Source organism: Acanthochromis polyacanthus, chromosome 11 (genome assembly GCF_021347895.1).
Source record: "Acanthochromis polyacanthus isolate Apoly-LR-REF ecotype Palm Island chromosome 11, KAUST_Apoly_ChrSc, whole genome shotgun sequence".
NCBI classification, from domain to species: Eukaryota; Metazoa; Chordata; class Actinopteri; family Pomacentridae; genus Acanthochromis; species Acanthochromis polyacanthus.
In genome coordinates, this window is record NC_067123.1 from 29,975,345 (window position 1) to 29,996,815 (window position 21,471).

The 21,471-nt window shown below is 40.0% G+C and overlaps 3 protein-coding genes across 3 annotated transcripts; 1 reads left to right on the plus strand and 2 right to left on the minus strand.

Moving 5' to 3' along the window:
- Positions 1–942: 942 nt before the first annotated feature.
- On the minus strand, positions 943–15,269 carry pex1 (peroxisomal biogenesis factor 1). The gene is made up of 24 exons (XM_022198701.2): positions 15,043–15,269; positions 14,020–14,166; positions 13,776–13,859; positions 13,481–13,595; positions 12,195–12,883; positions 11,966–12,085; positions 11,700–11,820; positions 11,406–11,512; positions 11,147–11,232; positions 10,913–11,045; positions 10,596–10,692; positions 10,328–10,498; positions 10,077–10,231; positions 9,799–9,985; positions 9,474–9,640; positions 8,351–8,485; positions 8,183–8,247; positions 7,887–8,029; positions 6,705–6,808; positions 6,347–6,523; positions 5,720–5,959; positions 4,483–4,677; positions 3,546–3,676; positions 943–1,249 (listed from the first exon to the last, which is right to left on the minus strand). The coding sequence occupies exons 1-24, from the start codon at positions 15,148–15,150 to the stop codon at positions 1,165–1,167; spliced, it is 3,762 nt and encodes a 1,253-aa protein (XP_022054393.2). The 5' UTR covers positions 15,151–15,269; the 3' UTR covers positions 943–1,164.
- A 73-nt stretch (positions 15,270–15,342) lies between these two features.
- rbm48 (RNA binding motif protein 48) lies at positions 15,343–18,449 on the plus strand. Its single transcript, XM_022198705.2, has 5 exons — positions 15,343–15,503; positions 15,727–15,917; positions 16,012–16,157; positions 17,569–18,125; positions 18,223–18,449. Exons 1-5 carry the CDS (start codon positions 15,378–15,380, stop codon positions 18,283–18,285), a joined length of 1,083 nt encoding a protein of 360 aa, XP_022054397.2. The 5' UTR covers positions 15,343–15,377; the 3' UTR covers positions 18,286–18,449.
- On the minus strand, positions 18,448–20,286 carry clxn (calaxin). Its single transcript, XM_022198700.2, has 6 exons — positions 20,094–20,286; positions 19,747–19,905; positions 19,078–19,182; positions 18,828–18,979; positions 18,603–18,707; positions 18,448–18,520 (listed from the first exon to the last, which is right to left on the minus strand). Exons 1-6 carry the CDS (start codon positions 20,242–20,244, stop codon positions 18,470–18,472), a joined length of 723 nt encoding a protein of 240 aa, XP_022054392.1. The 5' UTR covers positions 20,245–20,286; the 3' UTR covers positions 18,448–18,469.
- Positions 20,287–21,471: the final 1,185 nt, after the last annotated feature.

Genomic DNA, 21,471 nt, shown 5'->3' on the forward strand with positions numbered 1-21,471 from the left:
GAAACAATACGAAACTGGACCCTGGTCCCGGTTTCAGCCATAAAACAATATAAAAACACTTTCATAAAAGACAATATAAGTATAAAGAGACACACTAATATATACAAACCTGCAACATAAATACATGTGCAGTGAACCATCAGTTAGTGCAATATTTAGTAGGTAAATAAATAAAGAGCCTAGTGCAGTAGTGCAGTGTGTGTATGAATGTGTGTGCCTTTTTGCGTGTGTGTGTGTATGTGGGGATGTGTGCATGCATGTGTATTTGCGGGGAGAGGTGGTGATGATACGAAAAACAGTCTACAGAGACCTGTTCAATAGCCTGACAGCTTCGGGGAAGACGCTGTTTCTTTGTCTTGCAGTTCTCGTCCGGATGCTGCGCAACCTTCTCAAAGCGTTTGTGTGCAGGGTGGGTGAAGTCTTTCAGGATGGAGGTGGCCCTCCTCCTGCATCTGTTGGTGTAAATGTCAGTGGTGGTGGGTCGACTGCCTCCTACAGTCCTCTGAGCCGCCTTCACCACCCTCTGCAGAGCCTTCCTTTCTGCGGCCGTGCAGCTGCCATGCCACACAGTGATGCCAGTGCTGAGGATGCTCTCCACCACCCCTCGGTAGAAGCTCTTCAGGACTGGGCCTCCCAGACCGGCACGTCGCAGCTTCCTGAGGAAGTAGAGGCGCTGGCTTATAAGCCAGTTTAGCTAACCCTTTGTCTCGTGCATGGCAGCCTGATTGTAATTGAATTTTCTGCATTTATTTTCAGTTTCACTCTTTCCTAGCTAATAAACCTGAGGACAAACTCGGATACCGTCTGTGGAGTCGTAGTGAAAGAAAGGTGGTTAACTGACTAGGCATCGTGAGTGTAGACAAGACAGTACCATGTCTGTACAATTTTACTTTCAGCATGGCTCCTGGACTGTAGAATCATATAAAATAATGAGGACATAACTTGTAGAAATACTTCCATTTTTAATTTAAACAATCTATGAACAAAGCAATTTATAATCTGACATTATACATATTTACAGTAATTATATTCTTAGTCACATTCACAGGGAGTTAAACGTCTCATTTACTAAATCAGTAGAAAACATTTCTAGAAACACTTAATTTTAAACTGACATCAATCCTTGAAATTGTTAAACAGGAAAATAATGAATTAGGTGAGTATTCAAGCTAAAGTCACACGTTGCCCAGGTTTAAATGTGACAGAATTCAGAGATCTTCTGTCTTCAGAACCACCAAAGCCTTCATACCTAAAAAAAAAAAGAATATATTCATTTTAAAACACTGTTTACATCAAAAATCAGATGTACTGACTATATTTCGGACTGTTCATTCACTTAACACCTAAAAAAATGGGTCAGCAATTATATACATTTGACTGTGATTTCTCCGCTCCGTAGCAGATTTCACTCTTTTCAGCTTTAAAAAAAAAATAAAAAATCACAACAAAGTAACTTATAACTAAAAATGCTGAATATTGATTCTTATTCCTTTATTGTTGCTATTTGGCAGCAGCCTTGAAACATTTTTAAAACAAGAAAATCACTGAGCGCAGTACTCCGCCAAGGCTGCTCAGTTGACGCATCATTCCCGATAGCTGAAATCTTTAATAAAAATGACCTTGCGCTGAGCACAGGCATGTGTTATGCATGTGCACGTTATGTATGCATACCGAATCGCGTGTAAATTATCCTTATAAAAGTCTGTTGATCAGTTCATTCATTTTGGCAAGCCTTTGTTTTGATAGTGTTAAAATAACCGTTCCCTCCATGCTTTTATTTTGAAGGCATATTTTTTAATGTCCGGGTTTTATTTTCTCACAATTCCAGCTGTACAGGAAGCGTTTATCTAAGACGCGTTTTCTTCACATAACGAAGGTGCTGCTGAAAAGTCTGACAATTCACCTAAAGATGAAAGAAAACTGTTCCATGCTGTTGCTGTCTAACACAAAGGTAGTGTTAAAACTTAGAAGTAGCTGTATTGGGGACAAGCTATTGCAGTGTTTCCTGAAGAAACGAGTGAAGGACAGAAAGGTGAATTTGTATTCAAAATAAGGCTGACGGGTGAACATAAAGGCTTTGTGAAACACCAGGAACTTCACCAGTTTGCTATATCACGTGACCTAAATATGTAAATATGAATTGATGGGACTCAGAAACATTCCACAGTTTAATCATTGGTTGATGCTAGAGGTACGGACCCGTACCCGTAGCATCTGTACTAGAGGTACGGACGTGTTAAGGTCACTGAAGAGCTGGCGCCAGTTAACTACTATTTGCTGCACATTACAGGCAGTTTATATGAATGACTCTGATGGCGAACATTGTATAATTTAACTAAAAATACACCGTCTCCTCTCACACTTTACGTAGACAAAGTAGTTTTTACGCTTTTAGACGCCGTGTCTAAATTGTTTGAAGTCCAGTTCCTATTAATTAGTTTACCGCGTTCAGTGGTGGAAGCGGCTGACGAACTCCATTGCAAATGTTCCCATTTAATTTCGGACGCTAATTTACAAGATAAAGTTAAGGATGTCGAATATGAAACAAACACTCGTGAATGGTGAGGAGCAGCTCTTTAATTCGGCATGAATTAAAAAAAACCCACAAACTCGATTTACTGTGATATTGTGAGATTTGTTTGTGGTTATGTAACTTAGCCATTCAACAGAGTCCGCTAACATTAAAGTGACTGTGACAGTGTCTGTGTTGACAGACGCAGAAAATACGTCAGGGTTTTGTTTAGGTTCTTATGTAATAGTCTGTCGCTACTTTTGAAGGTAAAAAAATACTTATAGTTTGCTGGCTGTTAGTTCCGTCATTCATTCCGCAGATTCACCTCGAATCACGGAAGCGCCTTCATCAGCGTCGCCGGCTCATTAATATTTATGTCCGTCGGATTACCAGCCAATCACAAAGCGCGTTCATCAGCCGGCTCATTAATATTTATGTACGGCTCATTAATATTTATGTTAAGGGAAAGTGCCGTATCCATAGGCCACAGGCTACGGGTACGGGTCAGTATCTGTAGACACTACCTTAATCATTTGTTCCTTATATGATTTCAAACTGATAAATTGTGGTCATTTTGTCATAGGATCGCAATCGTGATCGTCAGCAGGTAACCGACAGTGATCACGTCATGGTTACAGCGATGCTGTACAGGCTGCTATATCGCCCAATGGGAAATCCTTAAAGCCGTGGATCGAGACTATAAGCTGCATGATTGCCAAAATCTAATGAGGTGGTCTGTGTGTCATTTCTGACCTCCCACTAAAATTTCATACAAATCTTTTAGTCTGTTTTTGAGTCATGTTTCACCCAGACAGAGAGATTCACACACAAACATACACTGATCATCTCAAAATTCTGTCGTTCTTTGGCGGAATAACAAATGCTAATATTCTCCTGTAGGTGGGGCTATAAATTATACATTTACTACACTGAAATTAATCAGTCATTTAACAGCAATTTAATCAACCTACACCAGTGGAATTTGTATTGCTGTTGGTTGCATGTTGGCCCAGTCACATGTCCCGATACTCACAGTTTTGCGTATCTGTTCCAGTCGGCTTGGCTGATGGATGGTCTGGTCGCAGCCAAGGCGGCATTCACATGAGCCTGACACAGCACCAGGCCTGGCTGACTGGAGGTTGAACGTGCCCAGACACACTCTTCCTACACACACAAACACAGTAAGTTAGTAATCATACAGACAATTGCTCAAAAAAGCAGTTTAACGAGACCTGGTTCTGCAGTGGCCCATGGGTAAAGTAGGGAAGAGTGGAATACGCTACTCCACATGTATTTTCTTTAAAAAAAAAAAAAAGGTCATGGAACATACTTTAAATAACATTTTAACATACTCTAATATGGTACATAGCCATCTATGCTAAATTAGGGTAAATTTGTTTCAATAGTGAAAGATTAGTAGACATCTAGATCATGGCCATGTTTCAATACCATTACAACAGCTGTATATTTAAAGTTGAAAATGCATAACATAAACATACATTACTTTTGTTTTTTATTGCAAGATGAGGCAAAAGGTAACTATAGACCTGAGCAGAGATCAAAACTACAACCATTCTATAGCCAAAACTAAAGTATTTTACCGCAATACATTGACTTCAGGTGTACAGCTGTTTGTGTGATTACGTGAACATAAAAAAAGACATAAACTGCTTAGGCTATAGGTGGTCTATGTTGATATCAAAAGTACACACTGTATATTTTCTTTTTAAACATGTTTTTAAAGATGATAACATATAAATCAAAATCTAAAGGAGTGCTATAATTAGCGCTTATCTATACCAGAATTTCTGTGGCTAACTATGCTACTAAACTGAGCTATATCTATACCTATATCTTAAGTGATGTATTTAATTGTAAGTGGTCTGTATGAGAACTATAATATAGCTGTGATGTTGAATTCTCGTCTAATGCTCAGTGGGTACGTTTTTATTTTTATTGTCGTCACTTACGTTGGCTCTCCTGAAGTTGTTCTTGATGTTATTAACGTCTTGTTGCAGGCGCTCCAGCTGCTCTGGACCGAGCTCTTCGTATCCACTCTGGAGGGAGGACATGTAAGCAGGAGGGACTGAGCTGACGGGGTCACGAACAGATCCACCTGTGAAGTCATGGGTCATGGAGTTTGGTCGAGAGGCGCACTGGGAGTTCTGTTCAAGGAGGACGGAAGAAAGAAGAAGAAAGTAAACAGACAAAAAAAACTTTTGTGAGATATAACTCTTTTTTAAAAATATTTTTTGAAAGTTTGCCTCTATTTATTCGTTGTATTAACCCTTGTTGACCCGGTTTAAAGTTTAAAAAATGTGGAAAAAAAAAAAAAAAAAAATATATATATATATATATATATATATATATTCAGTGAAACTTCTGATGTCCACATTTTCAGGAAATTTTTAAACATTTTTTGGTGGAAAAAAAAGAAATGTTAAAAGAAATGTTTAAGAACATTCACACAAAAAAAATCAACCAAAATCCAGCAAATTTTGATGGATTTTGGTTGACCTTTTGGTTGCTACTTTAGATATTTTTAGGATTTTTTTTGAAGATTTTTATTCATTTTTTGAAAATATTTAAAAGAATTTTCTTGCTAAATTTGGCAGATTTTTTTTAAAAAATGAAACTTTTAAGGGAAACTTTTAAGGTATTATTGTAATTTTCTTACTGAAGGTTTTGCAAATTTTCAGAAATTTGGGGAATTTTTTGCTGAATATTTGGATTTCAGACAAGGAAACAATATTTTTGGTGCTTGTAAATGAGGATAACAGGAGGGTTGAATATAAAGACAGAAAATGCACAGAGAGAAGGCGACATAACAAAATGACTATTTATAATTTTTGGTTGAGTTGCATGTTACAACTATTTCTTGTACAGTTAAACAAATGAAAGACTTGGGATTGATATCCATCTTTTCATTTTAATCCAAGCATTTGAAAAAATGTTATTTTCTATATTCTTTTTTGTTAATGATGAAGGAAGGAAGAGAAATTTAAAAAAAACAAAAACAATGTAATCTTATCTCATTGCTTGGTAATGCTATAAATGCATAATCTACATTTACGATGAGGTGAAATGACACGGAGGTTTTCACATTATTTATGTCTGTTTTGTTGTTTTTTTTAGTTGACTGATTATACCTGAATGTAAATAAAAGACTGGTAAAGCCATTTCTGTTATTTTGCCAGTATTGCTCACCTGTCCTGAAAAAGGTGAATTTCCAAACTCTGACTCGTAGGAACTTCCAAAGTACAGCCTCCAGACGTTGGGACGTTGTTGTTCTTCTACTCGAAGATCACTGTGCTCCAGCAGCACCATGGACTGGTCCAGCCCCACCCCTGCCTCTCCCTCCCCCATTGAATCATCAGAGGTGCTGTAGTTGTTTGGGAAGATCATGGAGGACAGACTCATGTCGCTGTCTGAGCCACAAGTCAAATCCTGATGGTCACACAGGAACAGAGATTACAAATACAAGGATTTGTAGTGACCAAAAAAAAACAACCACACGTGAACAAGCAGAGCTTAACTGTGTTACTACAGCTCAGTCTGTTTAAACTCACTCTGCCTCATTTAACTCATGCTATTTAGGGTATTCAATCATATTCATGTCACCATGGTTGGAGATAATTTGAATTATGCTGTAAACTGATAATGTATTCATGAGTAGAGTAAGTCACTTGCTGAAAAGCAAACAAAACACCTTATTTAATTAGCTTCCAGGGCTGCTTGTGTCACAGAACCATAAATAATTTATAAATGGTCCGACCAACAGTTCCTGTTTTAAAAGCCCGAGGCAACCTATAACAATAAGAGCAGCAGACTTACATGTGGTGTGTTGGTGCCCAGGCTGTTGTGGACAGCCTCCAGCTGTGCGTTGTAGACCAGCGCTTTCAGGTCTGCCCCGGTGAACTGCTCGGTCGCTACTGCCAGCTGCTCCAGGTCAACATCAGCAGCCAGAGAGACGCCTGCACTCAGAGCCTTCAGGATCTCCACACGAGCCTCCTGGAAATGTGACACGAAGGGAAACAGTTTGTCAGGAGTTTCATTCCAAACCAAGAACCTGTCTTGAATCATAAGCCAACATTAATTCAGTTTACTTTAAGGACTTTTCCAGAGTTCATTAGTATTTGGTTATAAATAATATTCATTAACAGTGTCAATGATTGATTTTAAATCAACAGACCAGGTCAGGAGGGGGACAGTAGAGGGACTTGTCCAGTCGTCCAGGTCTCAGCAGGGCCGGGTCAATTAGATCTGGGCGGCTGGTGGCTGCAAGCACATACACACCTACAAACACAATTCAGAATTATTTAAATTAAATGAAAGATCCCTTCCAGGCATGTTTAAATATATATTGAAATGCTCTTTTTGAATAATTTTATATGACTCATATGCTTTGTTTTCCAGAAAAAGTTAAAATACCTGAAGTTACCTTTAGAATTACACATACACCTCCCTTACTGAAAAAGTAGAATCCATGAATATATAAATTATTTATCATTTCCAAAGTTTAATTTCTGGGTATAAGCCCCTCCATCACTGGAAGACCTTTTTAATTCGGATAGTGCAGTGCAGGTTTGCAGGTGAACAGAAACATTTTTCCATTTCAGTTTCAGCCTCTGAGTGTGCAACTGTGAACACGCAATATTTTGTGCAGTAAAAAGGAACAAAAGACATTTTTGATGTGGAGTAAAGTCTGCAAATCAGGCAAAATGTCTCACCGAGTTCTTTCTGACAACAAATATAATGAACCTCTAAGGCTCACTAATTAATATGCTATGTATTTATTTGTTTATGCATACAAATATGGAGATTCAAAAACCAGTTATTTGTTGTTTTAGCATGACATTTACTGCTGGCCCTTTGTTGTGTTTAAATTATGGGTGTGTTAATGTGTTCACTATACAGTCATGTGTCTATGATCCTACTCTCTGCTATCAAGCCCACAATTCAGATTATAGAAGTGAAACCTAACATTGTTTAACATCTGTCAGTAATGACAGAAAATGATAAATATTTGGAGGTGTTATCAATTTCCTGCTCACTATTCAGTATCTGTTACATAGCGAGAAGCCAGTGAGTGAACAATAGGCTGGTTTTGGACAGTCTGTTCCTTAGCCTGGTACGATCTCTTCCTGGAGTTCTGTTGTCACCATGAGGTAGTAAAGCAATCAGCCTGACTCCTGGAAGTCACTGTGTCTGGCCAAAAAACAGTGCAGAATGTAACTCCAATAAAACAGCTATTTTCATATTTCTTCTACACAAATAAAACCGCAATACATGACTTAAATATGCCAACAAACCTGGTAACTGTCAAAATAGATTGCCATGATGCTGTATATAGTACAGTGAAGTACGATCCTACCCTGCAGTCCCTCCACCCCGTCCAGCTGGGTGAGGAGCTGGTTGACCACACGGTCTGTTACACCCGTGCTGTCGTGGCCCCTCCTGGGAGCCAGAGAGTCAAACTCATCGAAGAACAGGATGCACGGTTTGGCAGCTTGTGCCCTGGAACAGACAGATGAAGGACCGATCAGATGGAGGGAAAGGAAATGACTCCACTTATATTACTATTAATATTTGATGATACTCATTAAACTTGCTACAAAAGTATAACAGAGTAGCAGTGTGGTGTTGGGAAGAGTTTCAAAGTTTACTAACCTCTGGAAGACATCACGGACTCCCTGCTCACTGGCTCCTATGTACTTACTCAGAAGTTCAGGTCCCTGGGGAGCAGTAAAAATCACAGGTCAGTGAAAATACACTTTGCTCTCATACAAAAGGGCACAATCTTTTTTTTTTGACTGTCTGAGCCAAAGCCCAGCTTACCTTGATGCTGATGAAGTTCATACCGCTGTCTTTGGCTACAGCTCTGGCCAGCAGCGTCTTCCCTGTACCAGGAGCTCCATACAGCAGAATTCCAGAGCGATGGCGGATGGGAAGATTGGAGAACAGGATGGGATACTGGAACACAGCAAAGACCTACCATCAATTACTGTCCAATAAGATGTCTTCAGTTTAATGCTTTAGTCATGTTGTTTGACAATCTTTTGGGGAGGCCCTCGTTTAACGTAAAGTAATGTAAACAAAAAAGTCAGCTACTCACTGTTATTCCTCCTAAAACAAATATGGTGTTTTGAAGGACACCACACTTAATGAATGCATAAAATGTCCTCACTTACTTTGAGTTATCTTGGAAGTACATTTTGTTCTTACAAGAGTTAAAAACAGAAGTCTTTTAAAACATGGATGTAACTGTAATTGTTGCATTTTCTCCCACAAAGACCTACATTTTTGGGATCATAGAACAGGTTTGGGGGGGAAGAAAATAGCAGCAGCACAGACTCGGGGCTAGCAGCGTCAAAAATTAAATGATAAAAATAGATCAAATCAACCCCACTAATCCCAAGGCGTCCTGATTCATTTTTTAATCAACTGGAAGTACTATTATGAATCACATGTGAAGCAGAAGTATTAAAAATTAAATCAAACACTGAACCTCAAACACTAGGCGATAAATTGGTAAGTGATTTGCTCAATCCAATGACAGAATTAAATTTATTAAAAACAAAGACATTTTCATTATTTATAACCTTCTACCATACGAACGAGGAACATACACATTTATCGGTCTGGATAAAATGGAATGGTGGAAATAAAACTGATTATTTAAGAGGCTTTAACATTAAGAGTAAACGAAATGAGAGTTTTGAAGGTGCTGGAGAATTTGACTCCGTTTAATTAAAATCAATCCTCAGGTGCTGCTTTTGTTGAGAGCTCATGTTCACAACAATCAGCAGTAATTATAGTGTTTAAATTATAATTACAAAGTCACTGCATACACTTATATGCTTTTCATTTTAGTGCTTCTGCTCCACCTATACAGCACTGTGGCACTTTCATCTGACTAAAACACACTCTGTCATCTAGTAATTAGCAGAGGGCAATTGACCTTAGCAGGGAGCAGTATGGTGTCCATTAGCTCCTGTTGCACCTCCTTTAGCCCTCCTACTCTCTCCAGCCCAACTCCACTTGGGGTGTGGAGGTCCACACTCCACAATGAGGGAGGAATGAATCCTTTCAGAGCCTGCGCAAAGTCCCTCCATGACAGACACACACCTGACAGATAGAGTGCAAACCAATAATGTAAAACAATAATAGCAATATAACAATAAATCAGCAGTACCTGAACTGGTGACATAAAACATGAAAAAGTCAAAGGACGACTGACAGTGAGCGTTGAATAAATAACATATTGCAGCCAGAGTCTTTGGTACCTTGGTCACTATGTCCTCTTTGTGCAGTGCTAGTGTGGACAGCCCGCTCCAACAGCACTGCCAGATCTTGTGGTGTGTATCCCTCTGTCTCCTTGGCAACAGTCCCCAGGTCGAGAGTCTGTAAGGTCTCTTCAGATAAGCAGGACTTCCTGAGGATCAGATGGCGCAGGATCTCAGCTCTCTGGACCTGCAAACAATAACACAAGCTGTTGGTTTTTTTCCCACTTTTGGCCTTTCTCAGCGTGTGTGCACATGTTGGTATGTGTTTGAGTGCTGACCTGGTCTGGTGGCTGGATGTTTATAAATCCCTGGATGAAGTGGGAGCCCTGCACCTCAGTCAGAGAGGGCTGGAGAGATTGTTCACTCTGACTGGTGATGACGACGCACACCAGGCTGGAGTGAACCACCACCTCATCCACCACGTCCTTAAGACCTTCCGCCATGAAAAGACAAAACTAATCAGCATCAAGGCCTTAAAACAACATTTTCCCCCACTGCCACACACATAAGAAAATACTTTCTGATTTACTCTGTGCGATGTGCTGGTGAAGCAGCGCTTCAGGGCCGTGCTCATGTTCAGGTGAGGTTGCCGCCCGCGTCAAATGATCCAGGTCATCAAGTAGAACAACTGAAGGCTGCTTCCATTCTGCTTGCTCAAAAATGTCCTGCACAATCTGTCTCACAGTTTCTGCCCTTTTTCCTAAAAAAAAAAAAAAAAAACATACACAAATCTGTAGATAAATAAATTCAATTTTGCATTCTTTGATACTGTGCATGTTGATGGAGTCTTTCCTGACCTTGTAGCTTTTTGCAGTCCACCACCTCCACATGTGCATCCAGATCTTCTCTGGCTTTCCTGCAGAGAGCTCGGGACAGAGAGCTCTTCCCACTCCCCTGTGAAAAGAAATTAAGTTATAGACTTTACAAAATGATACGGGTTAAGATAAAATGTAGTGAGTTACTTGACTCCTGTTTCCTGGTGAGCTTGGGCTGACAAAAGCAGCACTGCCAGTATTGTTGTCAGTTTTTTCAAAATCCCTTATTCTTTGTGAAGCGTAGAAATATCTGCCTCATGAACAATAGCAATTAGCTACACCAGTATGTGAAGACACACCTTAGCACCAGTGATGAGCAGTGCTCCACCCTGGAGTCCCCGTCCGGTAGAGCCAAGTTCTTGTGAGAGCGGACTACCCAGAAGGCTGTGGGAGATAAACTCAAATCCACTCCTAGCAAGCTCATCAATTGCACTGAGAAAAGAAAATTAAATGACAAATACGGAGTGAAATAAATACCGAAAAAGATCCTTACGTAAACCATGCACAAGCACTGAAATAGCAAAAAAACTTACCCAAGAATACTGAGAGAGGGAAGCTCTGGGTTGGGCGTTTCAGCTACAGTCTTCACAACCAGCTCAGCTACAGGCTCTCTGTCTACCTGATGTTGACACAAAGTGACAACTGTGAAGAATACCTCAGAGACATTTTTTAAAAAAGACTATTTTGTCCATCATTTGTATGAATTATAAAACTGTATGGAACAATTCATTTTTATGGGTATTGTTTCAGAAAACTGACGTAGAATATTGCAGTTTACATGCATGGCAATACCTGTATATGCTCTTTTTGGATAACAGTGGGTGCTAGTAGAAACAGCTGGTCTGGAGGGTCGCTCAGTGGTTCTGGTTTCAGCACAGTTAAAGCAAACTCTAACTTTGCTATAAAAGGACAAAAAGTAAGAAGAGATTGCTATTTCATTGTAGGTGAAAGAACTGTGACATTAATGTATGCATTACAAATTTAGCCTCTTTGAAATTAAACATTTTGGAAGCTTTATTACATAGCTATGAGCAGATTTATAAATACACTTCTCAAGCTTGTAACAGGAGTGTAGAAATGAATCACCATCGGTTCCATGTAGGAGGACAGTGCCAGACCGTGCTGTCAGACAGGCTAAAGGTTCATGACTCTGCGTGTGCAGCCAACCAAGAAAAGCTGTCTGAATCTCCTCATCATCCTCCTCAGGCTGATAAGAAAATGCCAAAGATCAGACAGACATAAAGGAAAGCAGCGGATTAAATCTAATTCATCTTTGAACAAACCAAATGTTCTTACACTTTTTCCATTCACAACACACATTGAAACCATGGATGTCCTACTCCAGCACTCACCATTGGCTTTAGTGGTTGTAGGCGAATAGTAGAAGCTACTTTAATAGCTGATTTCACTGGCTTAATTCTGACTGTTGAATGTGGCAAGATCTTTAATCTGCTGGCCAATGAATGTGGGATCTGAAAAAAATATATAGCATATAAAGAGACATGAGACTAAGCCATGAAACAATCTGAACTTTGTGTTAATAACTGTATCATATAATTCTCTGCTAAACATCACACTCACCCATACTCTTCCCCTATGGATCTCTCCCTTGCTTTGACATCTCTCCTTGCCTGCTAACACTCCAGTACCATGGCACACTGTCCTGACCACCATGGCTTCCTCTTCCTTAACCTCCTCTCCTCCTTCAGCTGTATCTTTAGTAGCTCCTACATTCTTCTTTTTCTCTATTGCCTGCTTTGTTCTGTCCCTCGCTTCTTTAGGGGATGGAACTTTGGAGAGAAGGCCATAAGTGACTGGAGAGCGAACTCCACTCAGCTGCCTTGCATTCAAATTGTGGCTCCAAGGAAATAAGTGAATAACGCTTGTTGCAACATGGCTTATGGTGCGAAGGGAGTCAGGAGGTGTACTGCACACTCTGTAGATAGAGTCAGTAAAAAGGGCGGGAATGTCAGGCACAGGTGGATGCTCTTTCACCGGGTCATAAGATCCCTTTATCACATGGCGAAACAGGCTCCTTAGGTCAGCTATGCCACCCCATTGGTGGCTGTGAGGAAGAGGAGTGATACTTTCTGGTGGTAGTCCTGAGGGGGAGGCGAAATCCATGTTTTGCAGTCTGTCAGAATCCTGATTCTGGTTGAATCTCTCTTGAGAAACACTGAGGTTGCCAATTCCAGCATGTATCTTCGGAGACACCACGAGTTCTGAGAACTGCTCCAGGCGACCGTAGGGCACAGATGGGGAGAGTGAAGCTGTGTAGAGTTCAAAACAGATCATATTGTTCATTAATGCTGTCTATGAATATATCCAAGTTTGAAAATTTTACAAAGGCGCCGTGTTACAACTTGGCTCCCAAAAGTCGCAACAAAACCAAGAGACAACAATGGTGTGGTGACTAAAAACGGATTACTGCCACGCAAAAACAACCAAATGGGCATTAAAAACCCAAGCCAAAACCCAGAACCATGCTGCTGGAGCTCCACACGCAGCAGCTCCTGTCAGAGAGCCCGTTTGAATGGAAGTGGGCGAGATTAAGTGCAGCTGAGCCACTGGACACCAGGTGTGGCTCAATCAGGTGACAACTGGAACAGACACAACTGGTGTCCAGGTGGAGGGTCGTCACAGCTGGAAAAATGATTTCATTTGTCGACTCAACTTGCTGAAAGTACATATCTGAGGGCAATTACACGTTAAAATATTATATTTTGACATAAAGTAATCAGAAGCCATGTTTGATTTGTTACTATGAGTATCAAAGTTTTGGACAGTATGATGTCCAATTACCAGACTGTTGGATCATTTGACAACAAGACCATACAATAAAATGGAAAAATCACACTGAGACCAACCTATTTGGACGTAGATGACGGTGTGGTTGTCCACCCACACAGGGAACACGGCATCTTGATAAACCACTCTGATCTGGTCCAGAAGCTGCTGCTCCAGTGCAGAACTGTGGAGCTCCTGGGGGTGTCAGAAACAAGAAACAGATGATAAACTAAAATGCTTTCAAAATGTGGCTTTAGGTCCTCGTCATGTTCCAGATAAGCTGGCTTGTAGTAATCAGGGAGTTGTATTTTTCTTTTAAATGCATACTTGTATGAGGACAAGTTACACATTACTGTAACTAATAATGTTACCCACCAAGATCTCCCAGTCATCAGGTGACAGAGGCTCCACAAACACCTGATGCAATGATGAGACCTGATGACATGGTCTTAAGAAGCCCTAAGGGAAACCAAACAGCAAGTCGGTCAATTCCAACACCTAGTCAAGTGAGATAGGAACTGATAATTACTGTAACCTGACAAAAATGTTTGCCACACAGAGAAAACTACTCATGCAGGAAAATTAAGACAAGAACAATCTACTCTCTGAGAGGTTGTACCTGCTCTCCATCTTTTAGCCCCAGCTTCACTCCCAGTTGTCGACACAACTCCACATTGTGGTTGTCCAGGCTGGAGGAGGTTCTGCTTTGAGTCCAGCTGAGGAACACTGGAGATCCATGGCCCCAGGATAATTCCAAAGCTTGGTTCTGAAACAGACGGAAAAGGGATATATATTGTGTTTTACTTCTTGTTTGCCCTAGCACCTTTCCAGTGAGATGTCTGGATCAGAACTATACTTATTTTTCTTCCAGCAAACAGGTTCTCTACATTTGAGTTATTTTACACAACTTTGACTACTGATGACAGTGCTAACCAAGTTCTGATGTTGTGTAAAGATGTCAGACTGGAGAGGAGGACAATTGAGACAAGAAAAACAGAGATATGTCATAAAATCGTTATCAAAGATACTATTTGACATAGTGTTCATTATAGATGTGCAGGAATGTTAATGGACTATAGTTAATCAGGATACAAGGCAGTGCAGTAATTTTGAATAATGCAGTACCTCGTCTCCTGCTTCATATCTAATGTGGCCCTTTGTCACCACCAAGTGAGACTCTAAAGGAACTACTACAAAAATAGCGAAACCAAGATGGAAACCAACAATGAATATACAAATTACCACTGCTAATTACCAACTTCATTCAGTCCCCTTATGTTAAAGGATGCATTTTTCTGACTGACTCGGTTTAACTGTATACTGAATTCTTGCTAGGTCTCTACAACGTTTCCAGCTGTGCGTGTAATTAAACCTGTAGAGTGCCATTCAGAACTCCTTTTTATCAAAGCTAGTGAGCATGCTTACATCATGTACTTAACTTAATGTAGATTCATTTGGTGCTGTCAGCAACGGGAAGTAACTTTGACAAAAACGTCTCAGAAATTAGCCAACAGCAATGTTAATTGCCAATATAAATACAAGTAAGGAGCAACAAACAAAAACACACGAAACATAGTTGAAGTAAACAGGTCAACGAACTGCCTAACTACTGCTAGGTGGACAGTTAGCTAAGCTAGCTTACCTCGTTCAGGGAAAGATGCGATATCAACTTCGAGGGGAGGTGAAGAAAGCAATTTTTTGTGTTGTTAAAAACAACACTTACGGGTTGAATGCCCTGACTGCCGAACATAATTTTCACATAACTTTCTTTGCTCTGTACATGTAAGACAGACTGCTTCGTAAATGTGCAACAAACACATCGATGTGTTCTGACAGCGACCCATCAGACCAAAGTAGGTGACAAGTCGACTGAACTACTTTTCAAAATAAGACGCATTCAACGTAAACGCAGCATCTTTCAACATAGACCGAGCTCTTATTTTGAAATGTATCAATCGGCACTTCATTTCCACAAACATGGCGGCTCCTGTCAACAAAAATGACTGTTGGAGAGTCCCGGAGGTTTACAAACACCACGAACAGCGGAAAGTATGCATTTCTCGACCAAAATACAGGGAGGGAAGAAAAGATAAAGCGGTTAAGGTAAGAACATCCTTCTGTCTGTACAGAATGGAGCTTAGGTTGACACACTGCGGCTCCGAACGAGGTGGTGAACCTTATCTTAAACGTACATAAGCAATACAAATAGCCTATATTTGCAGATTTCACAAGATGGTCCTGCATAAACCTCGTGATCTCCATTTAATATACTTTAGCCAAGTGTTACATTAACTTGATACCCTACATTTGTTTTACGTATTATCAGGTGTACACCATCAATTTAGAGTCCCGTTACCTGATGGTCCAAGGGGTCCCAGCCATTGGGGTGATGACAGAGCTGATCCAGCTGTGTGCTCTGTACGGAGCTGTGGAGGAGTACAGACCCCTGGACGAGTATCCTGCTGAGGAGTTCACTGAAGTGTACCTTGTCAAGTTCCAGAAACTCACAAGTGCCAGGTACAGGATGCAACTTACCTTATTCATCATGTCTTATTGGCAAAGTATAAAAGATCTACTAAATTATTTTTCTGCTTAAAAACGTGTCTTTCAGAGCAGCAAAGCGACACATGGACGAGAAGAGTTTCTATGGTGGTGTGCTACATGTGTGCTACGTCCCAGAATATGAGACTGTGGAAGACACCAGGCTAAAGCTGCAGGACCGGAGGGGCTACGTACGAAGGGCTGCTCAGTATAGAGGTAGAATTTTACATCTCATTTATTTATGCTTAAAGAAAAGGTAGTGTCTACAGATACGGACCCGTACCCGTAGCCTGTGGCCTACGGATACAGCACTTTCCCTTACGATAAATATTAATGAGACGTACATGAATATTAATGAGCCGGCTGATGAACGCGCTTTGTGATTGGCTGGTAATCCGACGTACATAAATATTAATAAGCCGGCTTGGTAATCCGAGTGATGAAGGCGCTTCCGTGATTCGAGGTGAATCTGCGTGCCGAGCCTGTCATGTCAGTCATCTGCTGTTCTCTTTTCTATCATGCATAATGTCTTATAAATATCCTTATCTGACTTTTTCACGGACAGCGATTTGGGGGTTGAAATCAGCACTACTATTAAAAATAGCAAAACTTTTTATTCACGTGACCCTGTTCTAATAAAGCACAAACAGCAAACAAAACAAATGGCGGAACTAACAGCCAGCAAACTACAAGTATTTTTTTTACCTTCAAAAGTAGCGACACACTATTACATAATAACAACCTAAACAAAACCCTGACGTTTTTTCTGTCTGTCAACACAGACACTGCACGTCAGTCACTTTCATGTTAGCGGACTCTGTTGAATGGCTAATTTACATAACCACAAACAAATCTCACAATATCACAGTAAATCGAGTTTGTGTTTTTTTTTAATTCATGCCGAATTAAAGAGCTGCTCCTCACCATTCACGAGTGTTTGTTTCATATTCGACATCCTTAACTTTATCTTGTAAATTAGCGTCCGAAATTAAATGGGAACATTTGCAATGGAGTTCGTCAGCCGCTTCCACCACTGAACGCGGTAAACTAATTAATAGGAACTGGACTTCAAACAATTTAGACATGGCGTCTAAAAGCGTAAAAACTGCAATGTCTAAAGTGTGAGAGGAGACGGTGTATTTTTGGTTAAATTATACAATGTTCGCCGTCAAAGTCATTCATATAAACTGCCTGTAATGTGCAGCAAATAGTAGTTAACTGGCGCCAGCTCTTCAGTGACCTTAACGGGTCCGTACCTCTAGTCCGTACCTGTAGCATCAACCTAAAGAAAATGGAGCTGTGTGGATAGACACCAAAGTACAAAATCCAGCACTGCCAAAACCAGCAACTTTTTTTCTTGGAGTGCTGAACATCTTACAGCCACACAGCAGTCAGTCCTCAGTGTAAATAATATCACATGCTAAGCCTTACATCAGCTTATTGTTTCTTTGTGTATGTATGTGATTGAGATCTTTCTAAGTTTCGTGTGTACCCATACATTGATTATATTGTATAACCTTTAAACCTTACTACTGGAGAAACATAATTTAGTCCCAGCTGTATTTAGTTAGTGGTAAAGACAAACCATCATTGAGATTGTTTTCTCTCTCTTTATGTTGTTAAAAAGCAAGAGAAAGGGAACAGAAAGAGGCAATACATGAGGAGCCCACATCATCAGAAACAACCTCTCCTTCTGACCAGATCATCAACGGACACATTCAAACCTCTGATAATAGCAGTGCAGGAGAGATTTTGAACATCAGCCATTATTCAAGCTTTCCTCCACTGCCATTACCTCCCCAAGAGCATCATTTCTACGGACATAAAAGTCAACCAGCGATGATACCAACAGAGGACAAAATGGGCACTTTACATAATGTTGTCCCTGACACAAAGCAGCAACAGGAGCAGAGTTCAAGCTCCAACCAAACCTCCTACAACAGAAACCAAGGCACTGAACACAGACTGAACTCAAATCAGGCTCCTGCAGTCAGGTTTGTCCCGAGGACCACACACTTGCAGAACAGAAAACGCAAAATGGAAGTGACTGCCGAGCACTCAGTGACTGTTCCTGGACAAAATGAGCCTTTGATTGGACCAAAACTACCAGAACCCTCCAAACTGGACATGGAGGATGAATCGCTAAACACAACTGTTGGCCTGATCAGGAACACAATGAAGCAGGTACCCATAATCTGATACTAACTAGGAATGAAACTGATTCTTCACTATAATGGGAACATTTTTATGCATGCCACTAAAAATCTGTCATCTTTCTTAGGTGGGATCAGTTTCTGACCTGAAGCCAGTGGAGAAAAAGGTCAAACCACGACGTCGGATTTGATCAAGCAGGCGTCTTGATGGTGGACTTTTTTGCAGACTTGTTGTACTATTTTAGAAAATGAGCTTCTGAACAGTGTCTCCTAGGAGCTTCTTTTCATTTACAAACTTTGCAGAAAACTTCCAACTATTGCGTTTTTTAATAAAGACAATGAGGTCAAAAATGTACATGAATATGGTTTCTTTCTTTATTGTTCCAGCTGTTCTTGAAATACATATTGCTCAAATGCCTCAATACTCTGAAAAGAAAGAAAACAATCTGTGAGACAAAGTTTTCTGACATGTAAATTTAAGCAATTACAGTTTTTAATTTGTGATTACCGTGGAGTCAGGAAGACAGGTTCCAAATGCCTCAAGCAATAGGTTCTCCTCTCTCACTGCCTTCTCAAAGTCTTCAAAAGACAGTTTGCCATCATGATCATGGTCCTGTGTGAAGATATGACATAGGCAGGTGTTGACAAATAATCTACAGACCAGATAGCTATTTTTTACCTGCTGAAAGCATTCAAATTAAAAGCTAATCATTTGATAGTACCAACATCTCACCATCTTCTTAAGTGTGATCTCCACCAGGTCTTTCACTCCTTCGTCGGGGTCCTCTTCAGTTGGCTGTATGACAAGGCTGTTTTTCAGCAAGTGAAACATCTCCTCTCTGGTGATAAAGCTGTCACCATTCAAGTCATACACGTAAAAGCAGTCTGAGCCACAGAATAAGAGAAGAGTTGTTAGCTGGATAAGCTTGTAACTATGAAAAAGAGAGAGCACTTCAATGCAGAAAGTAAGGTTGGCAAATTACATTTTATTTTTTCCGTCAAGGTTCCCCGAAGAAGAACAGACAATCCCTCGATCCACTCTTTTAAACTGAGAATGCCATCATTGTCTTTGTCAAATGCCCTGAAGGCTAGAGGACAGATAATCAGTTACATTCAGAACATGTCTAGGTTAGCAAACATTCTGCACTCAGTCAGTCAATGGCTACAATTTGCAGTTATCTAATAGCTGCTAGTTGTTTTTTGACTCTTTGAATGTTTAGAGGCTTAAAAAGATTGAATGCCTTTCATTCTGTCATACAGTATAGATTCTGGCAAGATTTATGTCAAGTATCAAACACAACATTGACTCAGTTCATTGCATTGATGCACAGCTTTTTATAAAGGATTATAATTCTCTTTTACACAACCATATACTTACTATGCAGTTTTGTACATTCTCACGTGAATAATTTGCAAATTTCTGCACACGTAAACATTTTTATCACTTATAATCCCTTGCATTTGCGATATTTGATGTTTTTATTTAACTTGTAAAGCTGTATATTGACTTTATTAAACATCTTTTTATGCTTCTTCGAAAATGTACTACGTGTCAGTGTTTAATGTTATGCATTACACAATGTCGAATTCCCTGTATGTGAGAACCCTCTTGGCAATAAAGCAGGCTCTGATTCTGACACGTAAATGCCTACCTCCGTCCATTATTATGTCATCGGTCAGGTCGAAGGTATGGTGCAGAATGCTCCTGAACCTCGCTCTGTCCAGGCCCTGGACTGTTCTCCCAGTGTTGGTAGGCTCCCCCAGCAGCAGGTTAAACTCTCGGATAAGGCACTCAGCTTCCGTTTTATTGACTTAATAAGAAAACAAATCACATTCTCAGACATATCTTATTTTACTTTCAGCACTGTCGGCAGCTGCTAATTTATGAATGAAATGTAAAGTGCATAGAGGAAAGTGTGCCTCACTACTACTAGCTACAATACCTACTAGCTTAGCTTAGCACGGGATAATTAGAAAGAAGTTAAACCGTGATACTCACAGTGCTCCACTTGTTTGGAGATCGTTTCAGCGAGAGTTTGTATCACTTTTCTGTTCATAGCGGACATTTTCGACATTTTTGGAGCAAGACGACGGACTGGCTCCGCATGAGCCCTACTACTGAGGGGTGTTATTGTTGTTGTCGTCGCCATGACAACCGTGTAGCATTCACGTCTGCTTGTGCCGATAAAAAAATCACCCTCTTGGAAGTTTTCCCCTTTCATCACCTTGCATCAGGGCTGGAGTGGGACTCATTTTCAGCCCTGGACTTTCATGCCTCAGACCAGACCACTTTAGATCACGACTTGTTACTATAAAATCATGAAATTCTAGCCTTGTTTTTCTAAAATATTTCCAATTCAGTGCGAGTTGCTTCACAATGAGGATTTATTCCAACATGAGTGCACATCTCCAATATTATTCTTTACAACAATATCAGAATCTATATTCTGTTCAAATGAGTGTTCAAGGATATCCAAACCTTAAAAATGAAATAAAAGAAGAAATAAAATATTAAATTTAAAAAACATAAAATAAAATGTGTTATTGTTGATATTGTTGTAAAGAATAATGTTGGAGATGTGCACTCATGTTGGAATAAATCCTCATTGTGAAGCTACCCTTACTTGCACTGAATTGGAAATATTTTAGAAAAACACACTGAATTACAAGATTAGGCTAGAATTAAATGATTTTAATAGTAATAGGTTGTGATCTAAAGTGGGTCGGTATGAGGCATGAAAGTCCAGGGCTGAAAATGAGTCCCACTTCGGTCCTGGCATCTAGTGTAAACAAAATACGTGCAACTAATGTGACCAACTGACGTGAGATTCATAAACAAGATTTAAAACACATACAGCCTTGTAGTGGAGACATTATATTGCATTCCTGTCGCTTCACTTCAGCTCTAAGTCTATCTTGAGGCAGAACGTTAACATTACCATCTGCTGGAGATAACTTCTGACTCACGAGGAAGGTGTTGCTCCACTGCCTTTTCCTGATAAATAGGAGATGAATAAATAGCTGAAAAAAAATTGTTTTGAGGTTAAAAAAAAACAGAAAACCCTGTCTTCTTTTCTTGTGCTCATGATCGTATTCTTTACTGTTCCTTCAGTATTTGTATGTTTGTAGAATTAAGTATACACTTTTACCACAAGGTGGCAGTCAGCCAAACCATTCAAAAAGAAAGGTTAATGCCTTTTCTTATTATTTACAACTATATTGCCTAGAAATCTAATAATTACCGGTATCCAAGTAATCTGAACGCATCCTCTTTTAGGGTGAAATAATAGCAGTGACACTATTACTGTAAACTAGTCTCTCTGTGGCTATTCACTTCTAAAAAGCATCATCTTCTTTATGTAATCTCAGTAAGTAAA